Source organism: Gobio gobio, assembly GCF_949357685.1.
Source record: "Gobio gobio genome assembly, chromosome: 8".
NCBI classification, from domain to species: domain Eukaryota; kingdom Metazoa; phylum Chordata; class Actinopteri; order Cypriniformes; family Gobionidae; genus Gobio; species Gobio gobio.
The window spans coordinates 24,218,976-24,234,336 of record NC_137114.1 but is presented as its reverse complement, the minus strand read 5'-3'; the positions used below and the strand labels follow the sequence as shown (position 1 = coordinate 24,234,336).

Below are 15,361 nucleotides of genomic sequence, written 5' to 3'. Positions count from 1 at the left end.
TATATATATATATATATATATATATATATATATATATACACACACATACTATAGTAATTTGGTATAATTATCTCACATCCATCTTCAATTATTTGATTGCATTTGTTTAAAGACGAGATATTTAATGCACTAGCTTAATTATATTCCAAATGAAAGTATATCACATGGTTTTTACTTGTATTTTTCATAGAATAAGGCAAAAAATAACAGAATCATCTAGTGAATAATGTAATAAATGTTGTAAGTTCTGGTGCACTGACAGGAACAGCACAGGCCTTGCTTTCCCAATCCAATCAACATGTTTAGACACAGGTTACAATATGCAGGTTTACTAAAGTGCTTCAGTCTCCATACATGCTGCCCGTCATCCTTTACATTCTGCAAAACAGAGAGAGTGAGAAAGACAAAGATAACAGCGAGGGGATGAGAATAAGACATCTATGAGGACTTGACAATGACAATACAACTATAATGAAAAACATTACAACATTCACCTAAAAGCGATCCTGGAATCTTACTGGGACAACTTATATGGGTCTTAATAAAAAGTGTCAAATATGCATCTTTAACAATTTGGAGGTCATGCCAAATATCAGATACTAGACCGCTAATGCAGCTGTCAAGGCATTTAAAATGAGTGGAGGACTCCATCTAGTGGGCAAGGAGAGTGTAACATCAATTTATCAACACTGATGAATCTGTTCTTCTGGCTTAGATGAATGGATAGATGGACAAAATGGATGGACTAGTGGGTAGTTGGACAAACACATATAAATATATAAAGCTGAATTGGTAATCACATTTTCAAGTCCGAGCAGCACTAGCAGAGGAATGGTGGTCAAGCCACCCTGGACCCACTCTTCAAGAGAAACCATCCCGTCATGGTCATAGTCAATCTCCTGCATCATTTCCTCCAAAATCTACACCCCACAACCAAAAGCAAAAGTTCATAATCAGAAAATTATGTTAAAATTCTGAACAGGTTCAAATTCAAGTTAATCTTACCGGCTTCAGTTCTGTGACGTCCCACTCCAGATACTCTGCAACATGCATCATCTGAGAGATAATGTGCTCCAGTTCCTGTTAAAAAGGAGCAGACTTTCTGCATTACATCACTGCAACTCTACACAGAGATCTAAGCCGCCATCAGAAATCGCACAAACACTTAGTAGGAACTTTTTTCGGAAAAAATAATTTCTTTGAGTCCGAAAAAAAAAAAAAAGTTCTACACTGTAAAAAAATATTGTTGGTTTAACTTAAAAAAGTAAGTAACCTGGTTGCCATAAAATTTTGAGTTCATTGAAATAATTTTTTTTTAGTTAATACAATGAAGGAAATTGGTTTAATAAATAGAAATTCAAAATATTATTGTATCTACACCACATAAATAAATAAAAAAGTAATAAATCATGAAAATAGCACAATTTGGCATGTTTGACTGCATTATTAAACACACACGCAACGCAATATGCTTACAAAATCTTTTAATAATATTTTAATAAAGGGTGCTGTCGATTCTCAAATGTTCATTGTATTAACTCAAATTTTTAATTTCAATTAACTCAAAATGTTAAGGCAACCAGGTAACTTACTTTTAAAATATTTTTTTTACAGTGTACACAGTGTTGGGGTAATGCATTTCAAGTAACGCCAGTTATGTAATCAGATTACTTTTTTCAAGTAACTATAAAGTAGCCCATAACTTTGAAATGTACCACAAAATATCCAAGTTACTTTTTCAAATAAGTAACGCAAGTTACTTTGTTTTCCCATTTATTGACTGAGAAATCAGAAGTAAGGTGCAGCAGAGGCGTTGTGTGGATAACATGATGGTTATTGTAGTTAGCATTTACTCATCTCACTTGCACAAAAACAGATTCAGTATTCCTCAAAATGAATACAAACAGGCAACTGAACACACCTGAACAAGCTAGTCAAGGTCTTCAGAGTTACTAGAAAACTGCAGGAAAGTGAGTTTGATCATGGTTTGAGCTAAATTCTGCAGGACAGTGGCTCTCCAGGGCTGGATTTGAGGAAACTTGTTCTACAAAGTATGAACGTGTGTAGTATGAATGAAATCCAGATGTATTACATCTGCAATGTTATCACTGTCATGTGACCTGCAGCCAGTCGCTTCATTGCCATTTACAAATCCTCTCCTGTGGCCTCATGGGATGGGTCATTCCTACAGTTTGGTGGATTTTACTGTATGTCCCCATTAAATAATACTCCATATTTTACATAAAGTATTTATCAACTTTCATGCCACATACTTTTGAGTATTAGTAAGTATACACATTTAATTATTCTCTTTGACATTGTGATGCACATTTTTTTAATGTCTAAAACCCATTAAATTAGATTATGTACCTGAGACTCTAGTCAACCCAATTACATTGGTGCTATTTATTTGCACATTAAAATCTTAAGCATAAGGCCTAAATCACATGACTCGCTAGATATTACATAATTTCCTTGGCGGGAAAGCAACTCCAAAAACAAAGTAAGAAGAATAATGCTGAATTCGGAACCGCATACTACTCTTACTATTCCTAATTCCTGCCATACAAAGACCTTCTGAGTCCAAAATCCACCAAACCGGATAGTAAAGTGTTCTTCAGAAGTAGTAAGCCATCCAGGTGCTTTTTGCCAACTGCTTTATGAACATTGTGAATTCAGAATGTTTTTTGTCTCCTACTGTATATAGTATGGAAGCATGTGATTTCAGATGCAGCCTTAGTGTAGGGACACTCAATCCTACTCCACGAGATCAACCTTCTTGCAAAAAGTCTACTTTCAACTCAACCAAACACACCTGAAACAGCTAATCAATATCTTTAGTTCATTCAAAAATTCTGAAAACAAACTCGACAGTAAGGAGCTAAACTGAGCATCCATCATTTATTGAATGCAAACAATTCAGCGTTAAACCACTAGGTGGCATATGCAGGGGTCTTGAAGACACTTAAAGGAACACGCCAACTTTTTGGGACTTGAGCTTATTCACCGTATCCCCCAGAGTTAGATAAGTCCATACATACCATTCTCATCTCCGTGCGCGCCATAACTCTGTCTGACGCACCCACCGCTAGCCTAGCTTAGCACAAAGACTTGAGGTAAATGGCTCCAGCTAGCCTACTGCTCAATAAGTGACAAAATAACGCCAACATTTTCCTATTAACATGTTGTGATGTGTATAGTTACATCGTGTACTAAGACCGACGGAAAATGAAAAGTTGCGATTTTCTAGACCAATATGTCTAGGAACTATTCTCTCATTCCTGCGTAATAATCAAGGAACTTTGTGCAGTAGGGCCTACCATGCATGCAGCGGTGCAAACTGAATGTCAGAATGGGAAAGAAAGGTGATTTAAGCAATTTTGAGCGTGGTATGGTTGTTGGTGCCAGACGGGCCGGTCTGAGTATTTCACAATCTGCTTGTGAAGACATTCTTCTGTTGGGACATTCAGATGGTAGAGTCAGAATTTGGCGTAAACAGAATGAGAACATGGATCCATCATGCCTTGTTACCACTGTGCAGGCTGGTGGTGGTGGTGTAATGGTGTGGGGGATGTTTTCTTGGCACACTTTAGGCCCCTTAGTGCCAATTGGGCATCGTTTAAATGCCACGGCCTACCTGAGCATTGTTTCTGACCATGTCCATCCCTTTATGACCACCATGTACCCATCCTCTGATGGCTACTTCCAGCAGGATAATGCACCATGTCACAAAGCTTGAATCATTTCAAATTGGTTTCTTGAACATGACAATGAGTTCACTGTACTAAAATGGCCCCCACAGTCACCAGATCTCAACCCAATAGAGCATCTTTGGGATGTGGTGGAACGGGAGCTTCGTGCCCTTGATGTGCATCCCACAAATCTCCATCAACTGCAAGATGCTATCCTATCAATATGGGCCAACATTTCTAAAGAATGCTTTCAGCACCTTGTTGAATGGATTTATCTAACTCTGGGGGATACAGTGAATAAGGCCCAAAAAGTCGGCGTGTTCCTTAAATATACAGTAATAGGCTACTTCATTATCGATCTGACTGCACTGACACTATTGGATGAGAATAAAACTTGAACTGAATTCAGCTCTACAGCTAAATTGACTGCTTCATAATTGACAAATTTTGCAACATCAAAACTGTTATTGAATTGAATCAACACTTAACTGACTCAAGATGAATAATGGCACTACTGTCTTCTGTAGAACTGCTTTACAGCAAAATTTGAATTTAGCTCATATTACATGAAGTTTGCATCACCGATCGTTATTTTCCTGTTTATTTCCGTGAAGCTGCTTTGAAACAATCTGTATTGTAAAAAGCACTCTAAATAAATAAAGACGACTTGACCGTTAATAAAACAGTAACAAACTGAAGCGACTGCTAGAAAGATGAGGTCTCACCTTACTGTCTAAAAAGCCGTTCCCATCTGTGTCATAAAGCCGAAACATAACTGTGACAGAAACAAAGAGAGATGGGATGAAAAAGAGAAAACACTGCAGTTTTAATACAAGAATAATTCATGCATCTGATAGGAGCACTGTTTCAATTGCAAATTCTGTATCATTCAAAACATAAAGGATATCTATGAAATGAACCTCACAATTCAGAGTGCAATCTCAGCTTTTCTATGAGGCACCATCAAGTGAGTGTTACCATGGAAACCAGCAGCTCAGCCAATGGCAGAATCTCTCAAGAAGTAAATTTAATCAAGTTTAGCACAATTTAAACTAGACTAGACACATCACAGACGTCCTTTATGCAAACCAATTGTGCTTTCTTCATAATAATGATACAGAGGCGCTATCAGTCAGAGGTTATTCGAATCTGAGCAGTTTAGCAACAGCCATCTCGGTCTGCCCATAGCAACAGGTTTCTGAACTAGCAACCTAGAATTACAATCAGAAAATCATAAGAGATGCGACAAAAGCTGCCAGTAGATGGCAGCACAGCCTCATGTTTTCTCCATTATGGAAACCATTTGACAACCCATTATGGAACCAAATGGAAACCCAACCGAATATAAAGAGCTTCTTCCACATCACAAAGGACTTGCAAGTGAACTGTAAGATACTTTATATAAAAATAGAATGGTGATCTTACATTCTAGTTTGTCTTCTGGTCGTCCGCCCTCCAGGAGAGACAGGTAGCAAATCATATCCTTCAGCTGGATTGTGCAGAGAGGTTTAGACAAGCTTGTCGCCTTTGGCGGGGAGCAGTTTCCCTTTATCAGCTTTAGACCTTGTAAAGCACATTTGAGTATGTTTAAAGCACCACGTATTCTGTATGTTTTGGCATGAACCAATCCATTTTTTAGACTAACTGTTGCCCTGGAATCTTGTTGCAACTCTATTGATTTTAAGACAAAGTTATACAATCAAAACTGAATAAAAGGACTAAACCATATATAGCTGCTTTGTGTGCATATGGCCAACATCATCATTTTTACACTACCGGGTCAGTAAGATTTTTAAAAGGTTTTTGGAAGTAGTCTCTTATGCTCAACAAGGCTGCATTTTCTTTTAATCAAAAATACATTAAAACTGTAATATTGTAAAATATTATTACAACTTAAAATAATTGGTTTCCATTTTAATGTATTTTAAAATATATTTTATTCCTGTGAACAAAGCTGCATTTTCAGCATCATTACTCCAGTCTTCAGTGTCACATGATCCTTCAGAAATCATTCTAATATGATGATTTCATGCTCAAGAAACATTTCTTATTATTATCAATGTTAAAAACTGTTGTGCTGCTTAATAAAGACAGTTCAGAAGAACAGCATTTATTTGAAACATACATCTTTTGTAACATTATAAATGTCTTTACTGTCACTTCTGATCAATGTAATGCATCCTTGCTGAGTAAAAGTATGAATTTCTTAAAATAAAAATCAAACTGACCCCAAACCTTTGAATGGTAGTGTAAATTTGACTTTACCAGATGTTTCCTCTAAACTATAGCTTAGTGGTGGTTTCTTGATTAGTTATCACAGTATATTAAATTTTGTACTTTTTCTCAAATAGGTTAGGTTTGCCCAGTTTGTACAGCCTGTGTGATTGGGAAGATGCAAATTACCCATGATTCTCTGCTTGTCCATCATGGAGGGGCTTGGCTTGGGGTCTTTGTTCCAGAAACTGAGGAAGAGATGCTGACAGAACTCCTCAGCAAGTTCATTCTCCAGGAAGGTCTCCATGAAGAGCTTGAAACCCTCAAAGTCAATTTCCTGCTGAAGGCGATTTCCCCCTGTTACTCGGTTAATAATTCATGCTAACATAATAACTGCATGATCAGGCTGTAAAACTATAAAATTATAAATTACCTGATTAAAGATTTCTGGCTTCTATGCAGAACAAAATGACAAGCAAGAGGCATCTTCAGTAAATGGATGCCAAGCAATTATGGCAACCACAATGGTTTCATTACCCAATACAAACATCATATAGTTTAATGGTTCTAATATTTGCTGAAATTAGATCATCATCATAACATTCGGTCTAGGACAGAATTCTTAGCTAAGCATGAACACTGCAATATAGTGTGCTTCATAAGAGCATAAAGAGTTGCAATACCTCTTCAGGATTATATTTGGCCAGAATCCCATCTCCATGAAACTCCTGGAGAACATCTCTTAGTTTCTTCGTTGTGTCTGCAACAAACGAGTAAAATAAGAGAAAGATAAGACACTGTAAGCCAGGAAATTCAATGATGTGCTAATGTATAGTGCTAATTTATGCCAAAAAACAGACAATGGCTTGCATATACTTTTTATTTTTTATTATAAACATGTTTGATGTTTGAAGGATGAAGAACTTTTTGGCAAGGTTACACTACCATTCAAATTTTGGGATTAATACAATTTTTTAAATCTTGTGCTCACCAAGACTGCATTTATTTGATCAAAAATACAGTAAAAAAAAATATTAATAATTGTTTTCTATTTTAAAATTTAATTAACTACTGTGATGTCAAAGCTGAATTTTCAGCATCATTACTCCAGCCTTCAGATTTGAAGTAAGCAAACTGAATCCTACCAGTCACAAAATTGTCTGCGACTTCTCTTATAAAACAGCATTTTTTCAGTGTAGATCAATCCAAAATGTTTAATGGCAAACATGTTGAAGATGGGTGAATGGGCTGTCGATTCATTAAATGATAGGCTGTTTTCCCACAAAAAGCGTAATAAAGCCTCTCCTCCAATAAAAAAAAGACCTCTGGTCTCCTTCCCTGCTTACAGCTGCGTTACTTTTTCTTTTCTTTTTTGCCTTAAAACGACTTTGGTTTGGATCTTTAAGAAGCCCCTCCTTCTGAAATGCTCAATGTGCTTTGATTGGTCGGCTGGACCAGTATGTTGTGATTGGCCAACCGCTTAGAGCGTGTTTCTGAAATGTCACACCCCTTACCATAACCGCGAGTTTCAAGTCAACACCATAGACTGTAAAAGAAAATATGGACGTAGTGTCTGTGACATCACCCGTAGGTTTCGGAGTCGCTGTTGCCATCTTGGCAGCGCATCACCGTGCATCACTCCCAGTTCCGGAAAACAAAAAATGGGAGACGTGGGTGGAGCTGAGGTGCCTGGTTTCTGAAACCACGCCCGCCTAGCTGGACCACAGTGGCAATCCACCTGTCACTAATGTTATGCAGAACTTTAAGGCTTACTATAATTTAAACGGATGAGTTATAAAAAAAATTCTCCCCCATCACAGGCAAAATTAGCTGTATTGACCAAAACCACTTTTTGTACCAGGCAGTAAACATATTTTTTTCTGCTGTAAATTTAGGCATTTTAACATGGGGGAGATACAGATTTGACTCCCTTTTGGAGCCAGTCTCTAGTGGCCAGTCGATGAATTGCTTTAAGTTTTGTCTTCAAAGAGAGACTGCGGGAGGTTGCCGCTTGGTCAACACACTACTAAACCAGGCCTCTGCCCTTTTTTGCGTATGCCTTGGGTGGGAATTATTTAAATGAGGTGACGTGAACGTTTCCAGAAGAAAACTTGAGACTACAATCGAGGTGTTTCAGGGAGTTCAGAAATACTGTTTGCTGGTATAGAGAATAACTCCCTTTGAAGTTGACTTTGTAACTTTTCAGACCCAAAGCATAAACAGCACGGATTCACCAGAGTGCATCTTTGATCAGATCGTCTCTATCAAGGAGTCTGATGATGGTAGAGCTCACAACTATCAAACCTAGCAGACAATCAGCTGCAGAGGGACATATCCCTCCTTCCTCTTCACTAATGACCCATATTGTCATACTGCAAAATGAGAGAATGAGAGAAGCACTGGCCTGGCACAGGAAACAGCGGGCTCTGGGGGCATCAATTATTCAGATTACTCAATTAAATGCAGACGATCTCGGTTCCCTGCATACGTAATGAAAGATCCTTTCTTTGACAGTTGATTTGTTATGTATGAATGCAGGTTTTGGGGTAATTAATTAAATGGCACATCTGTATCTTGATCTTTGTGCGTTCGGTTTTTGTATTGATGTGCAATAGATCCTTTTATTATTGTCATGTCAAGCAGATTCTTGCTACTAAAATGGTCTAAGAATAGTTATATCTCTTTATCTTAATGGTAAATATAATACATAATGGATGGAAAATTGTTTACTTTGAGAGCAAACACAGGGCCTTACAAACCGTTCCCTCCAAAAAGAGATTATAGATATATAGAGACTTCAGTCAGACTGACTCCCACCACAGCATTAGCACTCAAAAGAATCAACGTTGGATGGATTATGCATTTAGGGGAATTAATAACTGTCAGTCAGAATTTTCTAACCCATCATAGAGTCTGGTACCAATTGAATTAGACTGAAGACTTAACCTTAAACTCCAGACAGGAAATGACATTTCCTTAAGTGACACATGCACAAATGGTGTTAAATGGTTTGATTTTTATTTCTGTGAACTGGCAGCCTGTCTGCTTTCTCCGCAAGGATATTTAGAGGATGCTTTTTGGAGATACTGAGGAATAAACGGTGAATGATGAATTGAACTGAAATGGTACACTACAAAAAACAATAAAAAATCTTTGTATTTTTGTCTTGTTTTCCAGTACAAATATCTAAACATTAAACCAAGAAAAAATTACTTAAGATATTAATTCATTAATTTCTAAAGAAAAACAAGATTATTTTCCAGTCCCTTTGGCTGATATTATTTCTTGTTTTAAGTATAAACTAAAAAAGTTAGTTCATCCAAAAATGTAACTTCGTTCATCTTCGGAACACAAATGAAGATGAAATTCGAGAGCTCTCTGACCTCTCCATAGTCACCAACGTCATGGCAACTTTCAAGGCCCAGAAAGGTAGTAAAGACGTGATTAAAATAGTCCATGTGAAACAATTGTTGAATAAAGTCTTTATTTTGGTTTTGCGCACAAACAGTATTCTCGTCAGTTCATAACATTAGGTTGAACCACTGGAGTCATATAGACTATTTCAACTATGTCTTTCTGGACCTTGAAAGTGTTCATAACATTGCAGAGGGGTCAGAGAGCTCGCAGATTTCATCAAAAATATCTTCATTTGTGTTCCGAAGATGACCGAAGGTCTTACGGGTTTGGAACGACATGAGGGTGAGTAACTAATGACAGAATTTACATTTTTCTGTGAACTAACCCTTTAATTTTGATTTGTTTTTGTTTTTCAGTATACAAGACTTAGGGCCCTATCTTGCACCCAGCGCAATTGACTTTGTACACCGACGCATGTGTCATTCCTATTTTGCACCCTCGCAAAGCGCCCTTTTCCCTCCACAGAAGCACGTCGCTAAACTAGTGAATGAACTTGCGCTACCTGGGCGGTTCAGCGCAAAAAAGGAGGCGTGTTCCGGCGCAAACAATCCCTGGTGCTATTTTGCTGTTCCATTAAACAATTGCGCCACTGACCAGAAAAAACCTAGTCTAAAGTCAGTGGCACGTTGCGCGTTGTTCATTATGCTATTTTAAGGGCGCATGCTTGACCATAATGTATAGCGTGCACAACGCGCATACACTTTGCTCATGTAATCTACACAGATGCAACAGTTATTTTTGCAAATCATAAATTGTTACACTAAAAAATATTAACACATGAGATGACGGAAATCATTGTGGTGTGCCACGAAGATGTGAAAAAATAGGCATAAATCTAGCTTAAAAATTATTCCGGCTAATTGTTGTCTAATAATTAAGGAGACCTGTTTGCCCAATAGTGGCAACTTCTGGCAAGACATATATGTATATAAGGACATCTAACAAATTGGTTTGTCCGTCAAGAACCAGGAAAAAAAATCGGTGAGGGTGGACGCAGCGATGTCCTCTGCTGGCGTCAGGTCCTGAGTAGAGGCAGATCCACCTCCCGTTACACGGCGTGCCCGATTGATGCTGGCAAGCTTAGACTTTCCCCGTCTTCTGATGTCATTGTAGCGCTTGCGGCACTGGTGCGACGTCCTGGGGATGCCAGCTGATGAAACAATTGTGGCTATTTCCTCCCACGCCTGTTTAACCGACGCTATTTTGGGTGGGTTTCTCCCATCCCCATACAACACAACTTCTCTGTCTTTCACTGCTCTTACAAGAACATCAGTCTCCTCGGCTGTGAACCGCTCCTGGCGTGCGCCTGGTAAATACGCCATAATAATAGCAATCCATAATGGAACTTGCGCACCTGCTTTTACAGGGAATGTTGGATGACGCTCTGATTGGTTTATTCACGTTACGCCCAAACCACACCTATGAATAATGAAGCTACTTCAGACCAACCCATTTTAGATTTGCGCCGGGCGCAAGAGCCATTTATCCCGCCGGGAAAATAGCAACAGCGCCGAGACCCGCCCACAAAGTTACTTGCGCTTCGCGCTTTGACACTTGCATTTCAGATCGTTAAATTAGGGCCCTTAATGTCATAAGTAATTTTGCTTCTCCAGTAAATGTATCTTGATTAAAGTTTTTTTTTTTTTTTTTTAAATGTATGATTTGTCTATCCCATCTCTTAAGTAAATTTAACTGAATTGAACTATACATGATGCATTGATAAACTCATATTGGACACATTTGGTCTAAACTAACCAGCTGAAGAATTACAAAATAAAGGCCTTACATTGCGCATAGTCTTGAAGAAGAGAGAATTCGTTCGGGCTCAAAGTGACCCACTTTTCTTCATTAGACATGCTGCCCAGTGTTTCTCCGTCTCCGTTTACATTCCAGTATAAGATCCACCGCCTCTGAGGACAAAAGGAGAAAACTGTCAGTCATACTGTCAATTTTACAAAACTGATCATTACAGTACGATACACAATATAGCTTCTGTGCTACCAGTCATCACAGAACAACTAGAATAGGTTATGTGTCACACGTGCCAACAAATAATCAAATGTATAGCATCATGCCAGTCAATACTGAAGTCAAAGTTATTCTCAGTGACAGGCATTGATTGATGTGAAGCAATGCTTTGTACTGTACAAGCATGACTGGGTCCCAACAGTATAAGAGACGTATGCAACTGTTTAAAGTTTGTGGCCAGTAAGTAAAAAAAAATAAAAAAATGTTTTATCCTCAACCAGGTTGCACTGATTTGATCAAAAACACATTAACAGTAATATTGTTAAATGTTATTACAATTTAAAAATAACCATTTTCTCTTTTAATATGTAATGTATTCCTGTGATGTTAAAGCTGAATTTTCAGCATCATTACTCCAGTCTTTAGTGATCCTTCAGAAATCATTCTAATATGCTGATTTGATGCTCAAGAAAAAAATATTATTGTTATTATCAATTATGACATTAGCTGAGCTGCTTAATATTGTTGTGGAAACTGTGATGCAGTCTTTCATTATTGGATTAATAGAAAGTTCAAAAGAACAGAATTTTTTTTTTAAATAGAAATCTTCTGTAACATTATAATGGCTTAACTGTCACTTTTGATCAATTTAATGTCCTTACGGAATAAAGGTATTCATTTCTTTAAAAAATAAAAACTGTGCTGACCTCAAACTTTTGAACAGTAGCGTACATAAATCTAAAAGAATTCAATTAAATCATAAACATTTTAAGTTAAACATCCATTGTAGATATTTAACTTAAAATAAGTTATTAAAGAGTTAACCTAGAAAAAAACTATATTGTTGGGTAGTTAGTTAAGTGAGATATGGGTCTATATCCCTTATGAAAGTATTTATGTTTTTACAGTAATAACATCTGTAGTTGATATTTTGCAGAAATATTTTAGATTTCAACTCAATAATCTATTAAGAGAGTAAGTCCAGAAAGGATGCACCGATAAGACAATTATTTTCATGTTATGACCAATAACCGATAAATTGCCTATATTATTTTGACCAAATAAATGATAAATAAAATAGTATTGATCAATTTAAATGCTAGATGTGAATGTATGTATCATAAAATTGTACAATATGAAAAATGTATATTCATTATAAGATTTGCTAAAGATTACACTTCATTTTATTAAATTATTAGTGTTATTATAGTGTTAAAATGTTCGTAATGTGAGTGTTAGATAACGGCAAAGGTAATCTAAATGTAAAAATAGAGAAAATGAGAATGTACATTTAAATATCCAATATTGACCCATGCCAATAAAGTAAAAAAGAAAAAAGGGTAATATCAGCTGATATGCAATAAAACGTTTCTAAATGTGTTTAAGCTACTATTTTCATAACAAATATCATAGTTTTAGAAACCGTATGTGCCCTGGCGCAACTAGTTTTACCTGTTATTATGGTTTTGCAACAAAAAACACATTTAGGCCTACTGTGCAAGAACATTCATACATGTTCATAAGAGATGACTATTGTCACAAGAAAAAGTTTAAATAAAATGAGATCATGCACTCATCCGTTCCTGAAGCAAAACTCTGCAACTCAATTCCACATCCTGTCATTCCTTTAAACTTCCTGTGTCAAGAGCAGGAAGTGCCTGGAGCAAGTGTCTTTTCTGAAAGATAATCTTTATTTATGAATAAAAAAAGTGCCTGTCATGTCAAGAAACCAAAACAAACCCTTCTCAGTGTTACCTCAGGGTACGAAAAATGGATAATCTTGGCCTCGTCTTGACCTTAACCCACATTCAAAATGACTTTTACAGTTGAAATAAATGATACCCACAAGCCAGGCTCACAAAGTGAAAAATGATAATGCCATTCAATGATCACAAGTATACAACACATTACATACAATTCAACCCTACCACAATTAGTCATATCAACAACACTGGAATAAAGCAATGCAAATACAGTCAAGAGCTCCATCAAGATGTCACTGGTAACGGATGGAGCACAATTCCCAGTTTCCCACAAACACAAGCGCACAATGCGGAGTTCCACTCACCTGATGCTTCCCAGAGTCAACAGCAGTGATCCGGCAGGCACGTTATGTCTTCTCCAGCATCATCTGGAGTGGACGTCACCTGCGAGAATCCCTCTCTCTTCTAAGAGGAGCACTGTGTTTGTCTATGAGAAAATGAGCATAAGAGAGGAGCGCTGGAGAGAGGGAGAGCGATCTACTCATCTGCAATAATCAGTTCTCATGCTTCTGCTCGCATCACACACTCCCCCTCCCGTCCTCTTTTCCCCCTTGATCTCTCCATCTTGCCATTTAGCAGACGTTGGATCTAGGATGTGATATGCAGCACATTAATATGCAGCCTTATGAGGGTGAGTGAGGGTTGAAGATGCCTACCTTTACTGACTTACTGTTGAGACCCACCAGAGTTTCATCAACTCAGGGACCTCCTATTATGAAGACGTTGTGCAATATTGTATATTAACTTTCATAATAACATCAACAAACATTATTAAGTGACACTAGTGTTGACCTATTGCAGTTTATCAATTAACAAACGTAGGGTCATGTTTTGGGGTTGCTGTGCTACTGTGTTGTCTGACACATTTGTTTAATGATGACTCGGGAGAAGCAATCAAATTAACCAAAGAATTTTTTATTTTTTTTTGATAAAAATCTGTGGAACATTTGAACCACATTTAGAACTTAGAAGGTGCCAGGACGAACCAAAAAAGGGGTTTTCACGGCAATGCCATAGAAGAACCATTTTTGATTCCCTGAAGAACTGTTTTGTAAAAGGTTCTTTAAAGAACCATTTTATATTCTAAAGAACCTTTCTACGCTATAAAGAACCTTTTGTGCAATGGGAGGGTTCTTTGGATATTACGGTTCTTCATGGAACCATACACCCTGCCAAAGAACCTTATTTTTAAGAGTGTAGAACCCTTTTTGAATATTTATATTTATATATTTATATTATTTTCAAAGATTATATTTTTTGGATTACCATTTTTTTAGAACCATTTAACCAAATAGGTTGAATATTTTTGGAAATGTTTAAAATATAGGATATATATATATATATATATATATATATATATATATATATATATATATATATATATATATATATATATATATATATATATATATATATATATATATATATATATATATATATATATATATATGTTTTTTTTTTTGTTTTTTTTCAATTACATTTTTTAAACAAATTTACAAATGGAGATAATTTGTTCAATTTATGTTGAATATTTTTATATATTTAAAATATATTTCTTGAATAAATAAAAAAAATCGGTAGAATAAACAATACTTAGAAATATGAAGAATACTTTTTTTTAATTTAGTTTTTTACTAAAAATATCTGCATTACAAATGAACCACATTTAGAAATATGCAGAATATTTTTTTTAAATAGAAATGTTTTTGAATATTCCAAATTTTCAAATTGCACCAGTCAGATGATCCTTCAGAAATCATTCTAATATGCTGATTTACAGCTCAAGAAACATGTCTTATTAATGTTGAAATCAATAAATCAATGTTGAAAATATTTCCCATGATACATTTTTTGTTCAAAAGAACATTTATTTGAAACAGAAAACTAATGCATCCTTGCTGAAAGTATTATTATATATTTTTTTAAATCATACTGATCCCAAACTTTTGTGCATTGAATATATTATTATTATTATTATTTAAATCTTTACTAAATTCAGAAATTTCAATTTCTCCAATTGTACGCCTAAACTATAAACCTACACATTAAAAACAATGATATCTACAATGTCAGAAAAGTACTTTTAAGGATAAAACAGCTCGGGCCAGTATCCTCAATGCCACACATTTGTAGCTTATTTACCAGTAAACACTGCATGTTAGCATCTACAGGTATAATAATACGCACTCGTTGTGTAGGGCTAAACCTCCTGGATGTTATGCATGGGACAGCTGCTCCATAGATTTTGTTAGAGAAAAGAGGATTCATGAGCTGTGAAGTGACTGACAGCTTTTCCAAGCTTTCTGA

General features: G+C 36.2%; 1 protein-coding gene across 1 annotated transcript in view; it reads right to left on the bottom strand.

Annotated features, from left to right (window-relative positions):
- The window catches only part of dgkb (diacylglycerol kinase, beta), a 71,228-nt gene extending 57,685 nt beyond the window's left edge, over positions 1-13,543 (bottom strand). Inside the window, exons 1-10 of the mRNA XM_079823747.1 lie at positions 13,360-13,543; positions 11,110-11,233; positions 6,590-6,666; positions 6,340-6,360; positions 6,096-6,243; positions 5,118-5,255; positions 4,418-4,467; positions 1,006-1,080; positions 801-920; positions 261-378 (exon numbers count right to left, since the gene is read on the bottom strand). Coding sequence (XP_079679873.1) covers positions 261-378; positions 801-920; positions 1,006-1,080; positions 4,418-4,467; positions 5,118-5,255; positions 6,096-6,243; positions 6,340-6,360; positions 6,590-6,666; positions 11,110-11,179 — 817 coding nt within the window. The 5' untranslated portion in view covers positions 11,180-11,233; positions 13,360-13,543. The remainder of the gene's footprint in view (positions 1-260; positions 379-800; positions 921-1,005; positions 1,081-4,417; positions 4,468-5,117; positions 5,256-6,095; positions 6,244-6,339; positions 6,361-6,589; positions 6,667-11,109; positions 11,234-13,359) is intronic.
- Positions 13,544-15,361: the final 1,818 nt, after the last annotated feature.